At 34.5% G+C, this 17,129-nt stretch overlaps 4 protein-coding genes across 12 annotated transcripts in view; 2 read left to right on the forward strand and 2 right to left on the reverse strand.

Moving 5' to 3' along the window:
- Positions 1-281: 281 nt before the first annotated feature.
- Positions 282-1,898, reverse strand: LOC114946401 (protein OPI10 homolog). The gene is made up of 3 exons (XM_029322865.2): positions 1,727-1,898; positions 1,020-1,149; positions 282-903 (listed from the first exon to the last, which is right to left on the reverse strand). Exons 1-3 carry the CDS (start codon positions 1,754-1,756, stop codon positions 473-475), a joined length of 591 nt encoding a protein of 196 aa, XP_029178698.1. The 5' UTR covers positions 1,757-1,898; the 3' UTR covers positions 282-472.
- Positions 1,899-3,850: 1,952 nt separating this feature from the next.
- Positions 3,851-6,388, forward strand: LOC146719667 (uncharacterized). The gene is made up of 2 exons (XM_085489726.1): positions 3,851-5,150; positions 5,254-6,388. Exons 1-2 carry the CDS (start codon positions 4,079-4,081, stop codon positions 5,463-5,465), a joined length of 1,284 nt encoding a protein of 427 aa, XP_085345852.1. The 5' UTR covers positions 3,851-4,078; the 3' UTR covers positions 5,466-6,388.
- Positions 6,389-7,228: 840 nt separating this feature from the next.
- On the forward strand, positions 7,229-16,798 carry LOC114946418 (uncharacterized). 6 transcript variants are annotated; one of them, XM_029322890.2, is made up of 15 exons: positions 7,229-7,357; positions 10,988-11,076; positions 11,253-11,404; positions 11,494-11,654; positions 12,479-12,555; positions 12,639-12,748; positions 12,822-13,036; positions 13,122-13,230; positions 13,315-13,418; positions 13,531-13,594; positions 13,673-13,751; positions 13,836-14,063; positions 14,322-14,427; positions 14,509-14,737; positions 14,989-16,798. In XM_029322890.2, exons 4-15 carry the CDS (start codon positions 11,512-11,514, stop codon positions 15,127-15,129), a joined length of 1,605 nt encoding a protein of 534 aa, XP_029178723.1. In that variant the 5' UTR covers positions 7,229-7,357; positions 10,988-11,076; positions 11,253-11,404; positions 11,494-11,511; the 3' UTR covers positions 15,130-16,798. The 6 variants fall into 6 exon arrangements, with proteins under 6 accessions (XP_029178723.1, XP_029178721.1, XP_029178725.1 ...); XM_029322888.2 differs by lacking the exon at positions 7,229-7,357 and adding an exon at positions 9,244-10,149; XM_029322892.2 differs by lacking the exon at positions 7,229-7,357 and adding an exon at positions 9,246-10,149 and having other exon boundaries at positions 13,836-13,973.
- PIG-S (phosphatidylinositol glycan anchor biosynthesis class S) overlaps positions 12,673-17,129 on the reverse strand; it is a 29,647-nt gene continuing 25,190 nt past the window's right edge. For 3 of the 4 annotated variants that reach the window (XR_014926401.1, XR_014926402.1, XR_014926400.1), the window contains exons 10-12: positions 16,716-16,961; positions 14,299-14,764; positions 12,673-14,221 (exon numbers count right to left, since the gene is read on the reverse strand). Coding sequence is in view for 1 of the 4 variants with exons in the window: in XM_029322886.2 (XP_029178719.2) it covers positions 16,796-16,961 (166 nt within the window). In the remaining 3 variants the exon portion in view is untranslated. Of the gene's footprint in view, positions 14,222-14,298; positions 14,765-15,659; positions 16,962-17,129 lie in introns of those variants that run through there. The other variant, XM_029322886.2, reaches the window with a different exon arrangement.

Consider the following 17,129-nt stretch of genomic DNA (forward strand, 5'->3'; position numbering starts at 1 on the left):
TGTGTAGACTGCACTCTTGAATTAGTTCAGAGGTCTTTTTTCTTCCAATGTCGAGCAAAAAAGTGCAAGAGTGCAGTCAGCACAAACAGACTTGTTTAATTTTGATGTCATTCTACAAAAATTATCAACAATTAAATCTAAATATTTATAAAAAGACAGAAGCTAAGAAAAAAGTATGCAATATATTATCTAAATCTAGCAATGCTCCAATGTTTTCTTTAAGATATATTAAAGATATTTTAATAAATCTTATAAACATATATATATATCAATATTAAAACTTTTTATGCAAACTCAGAGTTGTTTATTACAACAATATAAAAGTGACAAATTCACTTTTATTCATACTGATAATTCAGCATGTCGTACAACAATATTGAAACTTCAGAGTCATATTTGGCCATCGCTAAAGTATTTGTGTATTTATATTGACAGAAGATCTAAAATTTCATATTATACGCACTTTCCACAATCACGACTTCCAGAAATTCGGATTTTGCTGTAATCGCCTTTCGAAAGTCTCATACCAGTTTTGTAACGTAGATAAGGGTACAAAGTTTTCGGTAGGATTTGGTGTCATTTGCCCTTGCGTCACTGTAAAACTCGTCACATAATTCACGAAACTCGTCAGCATTTTTTGCACAAAGTCCACAAAGGTGTTGGTGGTGGTTGCGGCGACTGTAGCAGCCTGCTGCTCGATTATTGCTAGCGGTTCCACCGAAACACCGATCTGCGCGACGTGCGAGATCTTACCAATCCCGAAAATGCCCACGTTGCTGTTCTCGAACTCGTGATTCTTCTTCAAATTCGATATTTTGAAGATAGCTGATGGTTTGACATTGGAAACGTATCCAAGAAATTGCCAATTGGGTGGCGCATTTGCATCTGGCCAACTGAAATACACTGCGAAGAGTTTGTCGTATTAATGATCAATTTCTAATACAACTATTAGTATACAATAAAACTTTACATCTTTATAATTTTGTTATGTAAAAATAATGTCCATTGCGTTATCTTACCTGCACCTCCCATGCCATCTGGAAACGGTATAATGCCAGTGAGAAAGACTACTATATGATTTATGTTGTCGGCATCAGGCACGGTAATTAAAAATTGATTCTCCCCAATTTGTTGAAAATCAGTTTGCACCTTGAAAAGGAAAAATCATACCTGTATTAAATGTGCTTTTTTCACTATTTATTAAACAAAACAGAATGCTTCCATATTAAATGTGAAACAAATTTAAAAAATAAAAGAATTAGAGAATAACAAAAAGAATATCATATTTTTATATCAATTGTATATATTCTCTATTCCTCTATAAATGTTATTTAAATTAAATTTAATTGAATGTACTAATTTGTATTAAGTGCACAAGTTTTTAATATGAACCAAATGTATAGAAAACTGAGCTAAGCACAATAGTGTATACATATAATAAATTGTACAAGATCAATTAATAAAGAATCAATCTGTCAATCTGAATTCATATTTATAAAAACAATTCAATGCAAATTATAATCTCTCTCATCGTTATTTAATATTATCATCGAATAAAATGTACTTTAAGACAGAAGCTCCAAAGTTTTAAAAGTAAAAGCAAGATTTTATTCCAAGAAGAACGACATTTTTTTTCTCGTACACATATAATCGAAATAGCTTTGGCACACTAACAATAATTATAATAAATGCAATTAATAAATCACATCAACAAGGTTACACTTACAAGTCGTCCAGCTACAATTATACCGAGCATTTTTACGATGCATCTAGATTATTCTATCGCGTTCTACGATATTCCTTCTGTACCGGTCACGGAACAGTCTGGAAAACTTCTACAGGCACATCACCGCATGTTTACACCAGCTCTGTTGAATCGTTTCTGCGCTCCCTCCACCAGAACCAAAGTATTCCGAATCATGAGATCCTCGCACGCATGCGCAGTAGCTGAATAAAAATGCATAAATTTATCTGTTCTGCACTTTATTTTTATAGTAAAAGATATATCGGATGCATCATTACTATGTCTCATTGTAGTATTTTTCGATGTTATAATTTGTTTTCTTAAAGAATTGATCTGTTACCCCCACCATGAGAGTTTCCAGACTTGTGTATACGACCGTGATTATTTCATTTTATTTATTAATTTAAATTTGCAATCTCATCGGAAGAAAATTCGCCCGATATAATTTTTTAATTTTAATCATTTTAATTTTTTGTTTTAATTTTTTAATTTTAATTTTTTAATCTATAATTTTTAATTTATAATTTTAATTTATAATTTTAATTATATTTTGATATAATCTATAATTTGTCGACAATTCATTTCACGAACGATAGTACGGGAAAAATTGGTTTTTGAATAATTAGGAGAATATATTTCGCGAAGATGTATACTCTCCGCGACGGGCGCTTGAGCTAAAATATACACGCGTTTGATTGGTTGGGACCCGGTCTATAGAAACGGAGGCTTAACTTGACGGGCCAATGAAAATGACGGATCGTTTCCTATTGGTCCGCGATTCAGCCAATCAGTGGTGTTTAGGCCGGGTCTACAATAGGTGTAGTAAACTGTCAGCCTTAAGAAATTCACCAATCGCAGTCAAGAATGAAGAGAATAATCGACTGTTAAGCGGGAAGCACACACTCTTGCATAAGCGCATAAGCATATGCATAAGAAATTCGATTGGTTAAATTTCTTATGCATACATTTATAGACCAATCAAGATTCTCATGTTTACGCTTATGCGTCTATGCAAAAGTGTGTGCTTTCCGCTTTATTGGTGAATTTCTTAAGACTTAGAGTTTACCAAGACCTATCGCTAGTGAACTGTATTATCGACTTCTTTGCAAAGTATATTCTCCTAGTAATTCAGAAATGAATTTTCAAGCGTATTAGAAACCGCGTATTGTTGCACTTTAATCTTATTATATTGACTATATTTATCAATATATTAATGAATAGATTTTTCTTGTAAATTTCACCAATTTGCAATTAAATGAATTTTAGCGCTGAGATTGCAAATTTAAAACAGTAAATTAATAAATAAAACGAACTAAATCGATGAGTATAGAGTTTGTTCTGACAAGGGACATGTCACAACTGTCCGGAACCGATTTGATTCTCCTTGAAATATGTTGTTAAATACACAAATCTAAAAGACACGTATTTTTTTATACGTGCGCAATTTGAGTTTTAAGGGGTGAAACACCCCTTTAAAGAATAACGGTATTTTTCTTTAGGATCAAATATCTGCTAAACTATAAGAGATATAAAGAAAAACGTACAACAAATTTTAATGGCTTGAAGAGTACTTTAAAGTTATATGAACAAAAATTTTTTTTTTTTTTTTTTTTTTTTAAAAACCCTCACCACCTAATTTTTTTTTTCAAAATTAAAAATTTTGTTTTACCTAATTTAAAGCTTATTTTTTTCCAAATTCAACCATGTGTAATAAAGTTATGTTACGAAATATCATTTTCGAAAATTAATTATAAACGCTCCCGTATATACGCTCATCCGTGCTATGTGCGTAAGTAATTACCGTCGAACAATAAAATATATAAAAATGTTTTTGTATAATTCTTATTTATGTTTTCTATGTATTTATAACTGCGTATTGTGTATATTTAGATTTAAAAAAAAATTTTTAAATATAATTAATAAGAATTTTTTAAATATACCCCCTGCTTTCTTATTATTTCTTTAATATTTAATTTCTTCTATAAAAATTAAAAACAATTATATTTTATAATAAAATTATTTTTTAATTGAATCTTGCGAATACCAATGTCGCAATATTTGGCATAAACAAATTTTATATCTTACGTTAAATGAATCATAAGATAAGATTATGTGTACGTGTTCCAGATAAGTTATAATTTTTACAATAAAATCTTTAATACGTTAAAATAAATAATAAAATAAGATTATGTGATGACGTATTTCTGATAAGTTAATATAAATTGTTCATGTAGCAGCATAATTCTCACAGTCGGTGTAGTCTTTTCGTTGTAATAATATCTGTGTAAACTGTTCTTTTATTGCAATAGAAAGCAAAATATAACATCTTTGAATATGATTATCAATCCGCTTAACGTTGTTAGACTTTTATTGGTGTCAATAAATTCAATATATTTAACAGAAACGCCAGTAACTGAAGCAGAAGTGGAATTAAAGGAAAACATTAAAAAAATATTACTGGATAGCGTTTTTCATTATAATGGGGTGGAAGTAACGGAAGAAATATATCTCGATTATGAAGAACCTTATAAATTACATAGTTTTGAAATAATTGAAGATGACGAAGAAGCATGGCATGAAGATAGTTTAAATTCTCATCCTCATTGTTCAAATGATGATACAAATTTTGATAGTTCTTATAAAAGACGAGCTGTTGAGTATTGGCGATTTCGGGACACTGATGAAAACAGTAATGACAGAAAAAGGAATCGTCCTCTAAGAGTAGTACAAAATAAATTTAGAAGAGTTTCATCTGAACGTCAGTTAAGGCGATGGGAAGAACAAATACAATCAGGTGGAAGTCGTACAGAAAAATTATCTTACATCTCCAAATTTACACATGATAAATTTACTGCAGCTGTCGAATCAGGATTCATGGTTCATGATATTGATTTAAAAAGATGGGCTTTACAAGCTCAAGAAGAAATAGGAAATTTAAATCCTATATTTAAAGCATCTCACAGTTGGATAGCAAGATTTAAGAAGTCTCACCGAATTGTTTCAAGAAAAGTTACGAAGTTTGTCACTAGAAGAACATTAGAAGATTCTGCTGATTTGCAAAAATCAGCTGATGATTTTCTGGAAACAGTAAAACCTCTTATTGAACAGTTTGGATCTGAAAATATTTACAATTCAGATCAAAGTGGTTTCCAATTGGAACTTCACTCTGGAAGATCATTGTCTAACCAGGGAGAAAAGAAAGTAGAACGTGTCGTGCAATCCATATCATCAACAACCCATTCATATACGATACAACCAATAATATCCTGTAATGGCAATTTGTTGTCCCCTTTATTTATTGTATTAAAAGAAGCTAATGGTAAATTTGGACCAAGAGTACAAGAAAATTTATTTAAAGCAGAAAATGTTATTGTAAAAGCATCGAAATCTGGTAAAATGACATCAGGTATTTTCCTTTTATAATTACTTTTTTTAACAACCTTATTTTATTTAACAATTTAATAAGAGTCATAAAAAAACTATTAAATTAACATTTATATTTTGTACAGATCATTTTAAAATGTGGTTAGAAGAAGCTTATTTCGCAAACATTGGTCCTAATAGCGTTCTTCTTATCATGGACTGGACATTGCCCCAATATGATTTCGGATTTAACACCTCCTGGAACACATATTACTACTATGATAATACCGAAAGGAACTACAGGGAAAATACAACCATTAGATGTTTATGGATTCAGAATTTGGAAAAATTTTGCTAAAAGATTTTCAGATGCGGTTTTACTGTTGGAAAGTAATATAAACTTACATGAACGAAATAATATAATAAAATTGCAATCTTTGATACATAATCAATTGTCATCCCCACGATATCAAAACTTATTTAAATATTCGTGGTTTAAAAGTGGTTATACGAATGAAAGACCAGACGAATTCGAAAATCCAGTACACTTTAGTTTAGACGAAACTTTAACAAAATGTGATATCGAAGGTTGCAATAATATAGCTGTAGTAAGATGTTCTTGGTGCAAGAAGTCATTATGTTTGAAACATTTTTTTGTCGAATATCATTATTGTAATGTGTATAATGAGTGAATAATATAAAATGCAAATACATTTTTAAAAAAATCTAAATATACACAATACACAGTTATAAATACATAGAAAACATAAATAAGAATTATACAAAAACATTTTTTATATATTTTATTGTTCGACGGTAATTACTTACGCACATAGCACGGATGAGCGTATATACGGGAGCGTTTATAATTAATTTTCGAAAATGATATTTCGTAACATAACTTTATTACACATGGTTGAATTTGGAAAAAAATAAGCTTTAAATTAGGTAAAACAAAATTTTTAATTTTGAAAAAAAAAATTAGGTGGTGAGGGTTTTTTAAAAAAAAAAAAAAAAAAAAAAATTTTTGTTCATATAACTTTAAAGTACTCTTCAAGCCATTAAAATTTGTTGTACGTTTTTTCTTTATATCTCTTATAGTTTAGCAGATATTTGATCCTAAAGAAAAATACCGTTATTCTTTAAAGGGGTGTTTCACCCCTTAAAACTCAAATTGCGCACGTATAAAAAAATACGTGTCTTTTAGATTTGTGTATTTAACAACATATTTCAAGGAGAATCAAATCGGTTCCGGACAGTTGTGACATGTCCCTTGTGAGTCAACAAAATGGCTGCGTCCCGAAATTCGCCGCCACTGGAAATCTACAAATTATTAAAATATTTTATAATTATAATACTTAATAACTTAATGTGTTAAACTGTTTTTTAAACAATAATTATATGATTTATTCAAACTTATAATCGCAGACAAAAATAAAATATTATTACATTAAATGACATTATGCGACGCGCGCGTTTGGAAAGCGCAATGAAAATAATGATTATATCACTCTGAATGATTTCCGCATTATCAATCACATTCGCTTCACTTCGATAATAATCTCCCACGAAGAGAAGGAATTACAGAAAGAGGGAAAGAGAAAGAGAAGGAGAGGGAGAGAAACGACAAATAAGGCAAATATAGACGATTGTATCATTTCGCGCGATAGCATAAAACTTGACGTCATGTATGAAGTTACGTATTTCCGGGTCGAATACATTATATTTTATATATATGTAGATTCAACTTGAAATATAATCATTTTTTTTTCTTTCATCAGACATTTGCGACTGTCAAATTAATCAGGACATCCCGATATCCCGCGTTTAAAGAGCTGAATCTCGCAGGCATACATATATATATTTTCGCGCAACTGTAGGATAACATACGTGTTTTTGTCATCGTTTCGAGCGGGAATCAATCCTCGCACGTAGGTGGACCGTGCCTACCTCTAGCCCTGGGTGGGCAGAGACGGTGTAGAAAGCGAGCGGTGAAATAAAAAGGCGAAAAAGAAACGGCAAAAAATAGTAAGTGTACCACGCCGTTCCTTATCGCGTCCTCTCTCGTATCTGCCTCTCGTAAACATCGCAGCGCGCGCACAAATTCTCCGCGGGAGCGAGAGCGAGAGCTCCTCCGACTCCTAGAGCTCCTAGTCTCTATTATTTCGCCGCTGTCGATCGTCACGCGATTCCGCGCCTCCGCGATTTCCGCGATCTCTCGACGGAAGTCATCTCGAAATTTTCCACACCGTGAGTATGTTTCTGTACAGAGAGAATGTTCTCTTACAATTAGAATTTATTTTGAAAATGAGACAATATGGTATTGGAAGAATTTTATAAAAATATCTTTGAATATAAAATATTAATATGTACATAGTAAATTTTACTAAAAAAATAAAAAATAAAATAAAATAGTAAAATAATATAAAATTAATCAAATTAATCGAGCATAGTTTATATTTTATTATGGTAGATATTAATATTTGCTAAGAGAAACTCTTATAAAATTCTTTCAATACTGTCTCATGATTATAATTTTCAGGCTAAATACTAAGAGAAAATTCGTTCTGTATGTATATATAATTTAAGACGCGTATCGTATGTTCTACTATTGTTTTTGCAAATCGATTAAAACATTTTCCTTCCTGCATTTCGATCAATCTGACATGTTTCTCCTACATTTCCACTGTTTTTTTTTTAGAGATGAAACAATATGTGTGTGTGTATTTACATTTTAGAGAAGAAAGAAAGAAACAAAAGGAATAAACATTTACACGTGTTTGATTAAATCGTTTAATTTCGAACTATCAACAGTGTGTGTCAATTCGATATCTGCCGGATCTTGGAATTCTTCGATCTCTTCCTTATAAAGCTTGACAATAATGACATCTCTCCCCTGTATAACATCTCGACGAAATAACTAACAATAAGTCACGTCAACGCAACACGTGCCGACATCGTCACAATATTGTCATACATAATTTAAGAGCCAATAAATCTCACGATGTGCGCGTCATTAGTTTCCAATTATGTTAGACCGAGAGATCCGCATATATTGACGCAATATTATTTATATTGTTATTCACATGTCGCGAAAAACGTCTTTCTCTGCATCTCTTATCCATTGCATTTTCAATCGAGAGCGATTGAAAAAAAAGAAACGCCCATATGTTCGCGCGCAAATAAAGTTGGAAGTGTCGCGTTCGAATTCCCATACCATATTTGATCAAAAACGTCGCGCACCGGCTCCCTTTTACTTCGCTCGCGTCGTTCGATACATTCTAAAAGCTTGTCGTGAGCGCGCGGGGGAAGTCTTTTTAGACGCGGAGGAGAGGAGCCTTTAAGGACGACCGCGGAATCCGAACCGGACTGATGTCATCGACCGTTCTTACGAGACAACGACGCGTCTTCGCGCGCGAAAATTTTGGCGTGACTTGCGACAATCGCTCCGATCTAAAGCTCGCGCAAATAAGGCGCGACCTCAGGTACACTCGAAGCGCAATATCGATTACATGAGCGATAACGCGGTGATTACTTTGTAAAAAAGCCTTTGATAAATGTCAGGTACGAATATCGCTATATAACTTCATGTCAATCAAATTTCTAGAATATATATATATATATATATATATATATATATATATATATATATATATTACTGATCGTTTTCTCCTCTCTAATTATCGATTATGATTATTATTATTAAATGTGAAGTGTCTACAATTTAACAATGGCCGCAATATATTAAACGACAATCTCGTCTATCGTAAATCTTAAAAAGGATAAGCTCTTATAATAAAAATAACTCGCGACAATCTCGTATCCTTGCTTGCGTCAGCGCGAATGAAGAAAAAGGAGCGATCGTTCCATAAACAAGTTCAACAAAAAATCCGATAGATTCGTCCTCGTATCGATGAAAAATCGGCCGTGGCTTTGTTGACGCGGGAGTATTTTTTTGAACGGTGGCGCGCGCGCGCGCTTCGTCTCGCGCGAGACGGACGGTGACGTCATCGCTCAGCTAGGTGCGCGCACCGTAGAGCGACGAAATTCAAGGTCCTCCGCGACGCGGCGCGCATGCGCGCCAGTCGACGACGCGGCGGCGGCCCGTGCGAACTTCACCGTGTGTGACATCACGCTTCATTGTTGGAGGTTTACGTCATTCTCCTGAATCCGTACGAGGGACGAGTGTACGCGGTGCGCGGAGAGATGACGGACGGGCGTGCGCACGCACGCACGCACGTACGCACGCACGTATATGCGATGGACAACCTCCTTTTCGTCGCGGAAAAGACAACAAGCGATAAAATATGTCGCCCACTCCGTCGTCGCTGACCTGAGCGAGTTTGTTAATCGCACGCTCCAGCGCGCTTCGTTCCAGTTGCTCTCGTAAAACGACAAGATACGCGAGCGTATCTATATATATATATATACACACAGATATAAATATATATATATATGTATACGGACGTTTTTTTTTTTGTTAATCGGAAAACGCGCGCAACAACATATCGTTGATACAACAAAAGTTTCCAAGTGTGTTCCTCGCTGTCAAAAAAACTCGGTTCTCTGGAATCTTTCATTGACACATCTACGCGAGTGAGACTTAATTACTCGTGCAGAAATATTGGAGAAATCCGGGGAGAAGACTTTGTGATATCGAGAACTCGCAACCCTTCGAAGATGTGATTGAACGGTCTTCTCCTCCTCTCCTCCTGTCAGTCATCGGTTCGCGTACGACGACACGACACGCGGCGCGCCTCTCTTTCATTTTAAATATAACGGTTTATAAATAAGTATGAGCAATAGCGGGAGTGCGCGGCGGGGCTCCTCGCGCCGTTGATTTTTCTTTCCGTTCGCGCGTTGTTTATCCACGCGCTCTCCGCGCGCGCGCGCGCGCTCGCGTGAAAGAGAGAGAGAGAGAAGAAAGCGAGCGAGAGTGAACGTCGGATGCACTCGACGATCGTGACTTCTTCTCCCACCGTGTGCGCTCATACGCTTTGTGCTGCATCGACACGCAAACGTCGCCGAAACACCACATCAAGGTTAGTGTGCACGCCTCGCTTAGTGTTTTGCGTCTCGCAGAGACAAGGATGGTCGACTGAGGGACGATAAAGAGGCGGAAAAGGAGAGGGAAGGAGCGAGAGCGCGGTTTTCTTTCAACGAAAGTCGCTGCTTCGGGATGGACGGACGGAGCTCGTGTGTATTTAACTGAAAGCGATATTTAATTCTCGGAGTCCCTCTGGATAAAGTTCCGGTTTCGGGGAGAGAAATCTCTCGAGCGAATATATGTATGTACGATATATTATTTTGTCATTGCGGTATCGAATTATGAATGTTTAAGTAATGTTGTGACGGGGAATGTAGATCGAATTTTTTTTACGGAAATTTGAATATTGACATCACTTTCTATCCGCACGATACGTCATATCGATTCCGCGCTTTCGTAAGAAGATTGACAAGGTGGTTGGCGCGTGTGTGCGTATGTGTACATATACGGAGCGTTTGTCGGTGTGACTTGGAGACGCGATTTGTTGTGTGCTCGAGATTTGTTGACAGGACACCTTCGCATTTGACTTTCCTCACGCCCGTCCTTTTTGCGTGTCCTGTGTAGATGTATATCTTTTTAAATACTTGGCGCATTAATCATGCGATTCGTGTCATATTAATTGGAAATTACGAGAAATTACGGTAGCGTGACAAGTATGCGTTTCTTGGGAACGTTAGTGAGTAATCGTGACATATTACCATATGACTGAACACGAGATTCATATATTGAGTATATTTGTATTGTATAAAGTCATCTGTAACGTTGTTAATCTCACAAGTATGCAATGAGAGATCAAGCGAGAGAGTTAAGTTTCCTTTGTGTTTTATTCTCAGGTGAAATTTTCGACTTGAAAACAAGAGACTAGACCGTCAACTCCTAGTGGCACAAATACGCTAGCATGTCTGACACAAATGTCATCAAGGTTAGCATAATCATTATATTTAAAACAGAAAGGAGAATATCTCATAATTATTTGTTGCATTATGTCAGAGGTGAATGTATGTACATGTATATAAATATATTCAAATTGTATGTTTGAATATAAAATATTTCTTCTAATTAATAAAAGTTGATATTTTTGCTTCTTTTTTTCCATAGGAAAATGTGAAAGTCCAAATCAAGAAGTTTGTAGATACATTTATACTTCTGGAAGCAGGAATTTAGAGCAATTGTATAGTTTTAAATGATGTGGAATATTTATCGCCAGATCTCAACTAAGCGTAAACTTAACAGTCACCTGTATATCCTATGTGAGTATGCAAACTTTATATCTGCATTTAATTTCCATTTAATTAGCAGCATTGAAACAGAGTAAAGAGGAATTGCTTCTTAATTTCAGATACAAGAAATATACGTGATGCTGTTATTCCCAAACTCTTTGCAGCTGCGCAACAAGCTGCAGCACGACGCTGAGGACTATCCTGAATGTTCCGATGCCTGTATAATGTTAGAAGAATTTTGCATATTTGCCACAGAACTGGCACGTCTGTGCGAGCGAGGGTAACATAAAAACTTTACAATATATTATACAGGTTTGACTTTGCTAGGTATTTTTTGAAGACTACTATGTATTTCCACCATGCAGTAGCGGGTTTTCACTTCTCCCTCACATAAGCTAAATTACTTACACTGAAATATATAATCTTTTTTTAATTTTTGTTTTCTGCACACACGCGATTGTCGGGTGAACGAAAATCTGTATGTTTCAGGCAAAAATATTGAGCATTTGATTATGATTATAGCGGGGAATGTTTTAAAACAATGATGAAACGCAACGCGATGTCGGTTGCAAAATTATTTGATATCTGGAAGTACGTTAAATACAAAAACGATAATTGATTCTATTATCTAGTGTATCCTATTACCACACTCTGATGAAATTTTGTTTGCCAATTATGTAAATGATGACGTCTTTTCCCTGCTATACAAGATGATTCACAGATGATCCGGGATAACTGTCATTTTTATCGTGAATGAAAATTATCAGATGATTATTGCAATAACTTTGAATGATGGATTTCATTAACAATATTAACATACTCGTTTTTTCGAAGTACGATCATCAAACAGTTTTCACAACAGTTGCATAAGAAAAATTACAAAATATATTTTTAGCAGTGATGATCGAATATATTCGCAAATAATGAAAAGAAAAAATTTATTTTTAATCATATATAAAGTTTGATTCAACTTGTATATATATGGTAATCATTACTAGAAAAACATAATAGTCATTACTAGTATCGAGTGTGATAATATTGGATCATCATGTGGAACTTAGAATTATCATATTACATGTGTTTGTTCTTGTTTATATTTTATAGAACAACGGCTGTTCCTATGAACGCCTCTCGCTCATTACACGGTGATGGAAAGGATACCAATCACAAAACTAGTTCAAGTAAGTTGGCAAATCGGCTATTTTACCGATTGTCTTTACATAATCAGCCTCAATTATTACTTATCTATCGATTAATTATTCAGAGAGGATGGCATATGAGGTATTTTTGGGCGGGTCTTGTAATCCAACCACCTGGAGGTCAGACATAGCGATTCCAACTCTTCAGAACCTCGGAATTACTTATTATAATCCTGTAAGTTACTCACTATCATCGTTTTCTTCGTCCTTGCATAAGATATTATAATTAGATTCTGTATTCTTTGCAGCAAGTGTCACAATGGGGTCCAGAATTGATAGCCCAGGAGTACGAGGCGAAGCAGACGGCACGGGTCTTGCTGTTTGTTATCGACAACCAGACACGCAACAGCGCGGGCATCATCGAAGCGGCTCAACTGGCAGCTACACGCAGCGAGTCCTTAGTCCTCGTTATTTATCCATATCGTCAGGGTCAGACTATACTCGGAGAGACTGTTTCTGCACAGTACGTTGCCTGATTACTCGATCTAAAAAATTATGTCTTGATATAATTTTTTTTCATTTTACACGTATTTGTTTTAATTCTTCAGAGAATATCACGATTTGATGAACGGATTGCTGGTACTTCAGTATCTAATGGAGAGACAAAGGATACCGATATTCGAAAGCGTTTCAGTTGCCCTTCACTGCACATCCAAGGTAATGACTCTAATTAACGAGCATATTATGCAGCAGAACTTATGATTAATACATGTACTAATGTATTAATTAATATATGTACAGATGTTACGTGAAAAAATCAATGTGCAGGATTGTACAGATTTGTATACCGAGGATGGCATCAGACCTATAAGAATCTCGCTTACTCAGAATGGGACAGATGCAGTGTAAGTTTCTACCGATTCTGAAAAATTAGTTATTTATGTATTATATATAGTCGATTATTAATTTGAACGAAATAAAAAAGGAGAGAATTTGCAAGGATATTTTATATTTTAGAACGTTGCGAGAGGTTTTCAAATCTATGAACGTTGATGACAGCGGTACAGTAAAGTTAGGAGAAGTATGTATATATACGTTTTATCGTGTGAGAAATAATATTTTTAAAAAACTACATCAACACGGTTTTCTTCATTTTCAGGCTTGGGTGACGTTGCAGTCGAATGCAGTGTGCAACAATATGCCTCTTTCGGATCTGCTCAACACGGTGAATAAATCCGGTAATTATTCCTACATCAGATTTTACAACAATTTAATAAACTTGGTGAAAAAGAATAATAATTGTAAACACGTTTGTCGCGCAGAGGTGTACAGGACATTGATAGACGGATTTCCGGCGAAAGGTGACCCGACAGAATTTCGAATCAATTTCGAGCAGTTCTGCGCGTTGGCCAGCGAGTCATCGTGGATGCGGACGAAGAGTAATGGCGTTTCTTGCGAAAGTGAGATACCTTCAGTATGGAATATATTTTGTAGGAAGGCTTCAAATTTTCTGCGCCGAGCTATTGTACATCCCTTTAATCGTTTTCTAGGTATTTCTAATTTTTCGATCGAATTTCCCTCGCAATCTCTGGCACTTGTTATAATTCCTATACCTCGTCTGAATCTTTTGTTTTGTCATTTCTTCTCTATGTAAATGAAACAGCACAATTGAACACGTAATCGATCTCGCCTATCTTGTAGAGTAAATCTAAAAAATATTTTTATTATATATTATTTATATATGTATATATAATAATATAATTATATACTGAATCTATAACAAACCATTCAAACTCGAATCTTTTCAGATTGGACCAACTCCTTGGCACAAGAGTCTGAGAAGAAAGACATTTATATCGGCGTGGTAAATAAAGATCTGTTTTGGTTGGAATCTTCCGCAGTGCCGTTGCTAGAGTGAGTATCGATTCCCAAGCATCTATCCATTATTTAGCGAATTAATTCTCTTTTCATTCATTTGTGATGATCCTCTTCCAGGTCGATGAGATTGTCTCTGTACCGATCATGCCTGAATGAGTACAATGCAAGGATACTACCGCAGGAATTACACAAAATGAAAAATTCGCGGCTGATCCTGCTGATAGTGCCGCAACATTCGCGCGGCATTGCCATTATGGCGTTGGCAGCTCATTTGATTGGACTGCGTGCTAAGCTCGTTCTTTGTGTTCAGACTCTTCCCGAGGATTCTATCGTCTCTGGTGAACAAGTATGATTCATGTGTACCTTATATCCGCTATAAAAATGATATATATATATATTGATATATATTGAATATTACATGTCAGTCACGCAAATTATATCTAATGAAATAGAATAATGAAAATCGAATTAATTTGAATTATTTAAGATTAAAGAACTTTAATTAATTAAATTTCAAAAATATAATTTCGAGTAAATAACGATGTACAATAAATTTCTTTTTTACGATAGAAATATATTTTCTTCTTTTGATTTTAGCTGACTGAACAAGCCAGAAAAGATTACAACCGGGGGAGGATGTACCTGTCGGACTATGCGACGCGCGAAGGTGTACCTGTTTTTCAGAATATCGCTGATGCTTTGCAACACGCGATAGAGTTAGTTCAAAGTCCTTGTTGACTTAATTGCTCTTTACTGTTTTTTTTCTATTATTTTCGTACGAATAAGCTCCACAGTTCGACGACTAATTTATTTTTACTCTTAACAATGTCCAACTACCATTTGAGATCCACGCGCACGTATCGTAGGTATAATAACGATGATGATAATGATGCTGGCATCGTCATTATTATTCCTATAATAGGATTAGTAGTTAGTTACTCGTGTCGTTGACACACAAGAGACGCTTCTTCTCATTATATATCTTATCGTTATCATTTCATTGATAGCTCTCGTGCTACTTACATGCATTAAGTAATGTCGTAAACGAGATATCGCTTGTCTATGTATTATTATTATTATTACTTGTTTTTAAATTCTTGACAAAGTTGAAACACAAGCAGTCAAGAGATCTTTTATTTCCATCAAGATATTCCATACATTTATTTTTATTATTATTATTATTTATTACGAGCACAGGACATTTCTTGAGCAATTATTTTTTATATGTCAAATATACGGTTTTCTTATTTTTATTTTTTTAAAGAAAGTGTCTATTACACGCGTACCGTATTTTACTCTAGCTAAATGCATCGAGCAGCTAATCGTTTTATTATTGTTTAGTGTTTTTATTATTATGTTCTTCCCTTTATCGAATGACATTGGACCCCCTTGTTATATAAATCAGTAAAGAAAAAAAGCGGTCTCTCACGGTAGATGGACATATATCATTTTTCCTCTCTCGTTTTTTTTTCTCTCTTAGTAACTTAACGTTCGCAGTTTTTTTGTAACCTTTTTTGGTAATGTGGTTGAGGATTGAGTTGATACACGTGTAAACATACATAAAACTCGTAGTTGTTTCTAACGATCTAATTGATTATTAACTTTTGAAATCTGATCGGATGTGAGAGGAAGGATGTCGTGCGAGATTCGTTTGCGTTTCACAAACATGAAATTCAATCAATGATGATGGCGAGAATTTCTCAATAAATCAGACTGCATCTTCGTCCAAATCAGTACACAACATATGAATGAATGAATGAATGAATGAGAGAGAAAGAAAGAAAAAGAAAATGAAATGTTTAGCTATTTATGTCTGCGGATCGCTCGAGATGTTGCTCAGAGACCTCATTGTTTGAATGAAAAAAAGAAGTGGCGCTCAAGAAAGAAATTGTTTATTATATTTTCGCACGAATGTGGTTTCATATATTCATATTTCATCGAATCATTGCCTCTTCAAAATAAAATAGAGCTATTAATAGAGTTTTTCTCACACGTTTTCCTTACGATATTTTTTGCAAGAAAATATTCGATGCGAAATCGTTGCAAAAATTCTTAGAACTATTGTCGTACTTAAAATAATCGTTACGCGATTCCATCTAACGAACAACCGTCCTAAATGCACCTAAATTTATATAATACAACCCGATCGTTGTGTAAAGAAGAATACTTGAAGTACGATAACCACGCGTTCTTTTTGCGCTGTACAATGGATAAACATAGATAAGAGCTTTTCTACGATAAACAGTTCATTGCACGAAACTTGGTATATATAAACGGCAATATAAAATGTACTAAATTATATATCTATTATTGATATTTATTACCTCTTGGTCAAAATAATTTTGAATCGCATTCGATTGTATACACGTAATTATGTTTTATCGATCAGATAAATGCCTTTTCATTATTCGATCTTTGGTTTACCATCCTCGTCATTCTTACTCTCTCTACGGCCCGTCCTCTTTTCTATCTTACTACTCTTCTCGGGGAAGTAATATCTCCGTATATTCTTAAGCGATAACAGTACCGGTATCATTGCCGGCAAAAACAGAGGAATGTACACTGCATATCTGCAACATTAACGCAAAATGTCACTCGCGTGTAATATAATTCGAAAATTACATATTTGCCGCGATATTTTTCTTTTTTTCACAATGTGCTCCTCTATTTTATACGAAATAAAGTCTAGAAATAATCGACAATTTTAATAGGAATACTGCATTAATTATATAAGTAAT

The sequence above is a fragment of the Nylanderia fulva genome, unplaced genomic scaffold, assembly GCF_048542155.1.
Source record: "Nylanderia fulva isolate GAGA-0341 unplaced genomic scaffold, ASM4854215v1 Scaffold9, whole genome shotgun sequence".
Taxonomy (NCBI): Eukaryota; Metazoa; Arthropoda; class Insecta; order Hymenoptera; family Formicidae; genus Nylanderia; species Nylanderia fulva.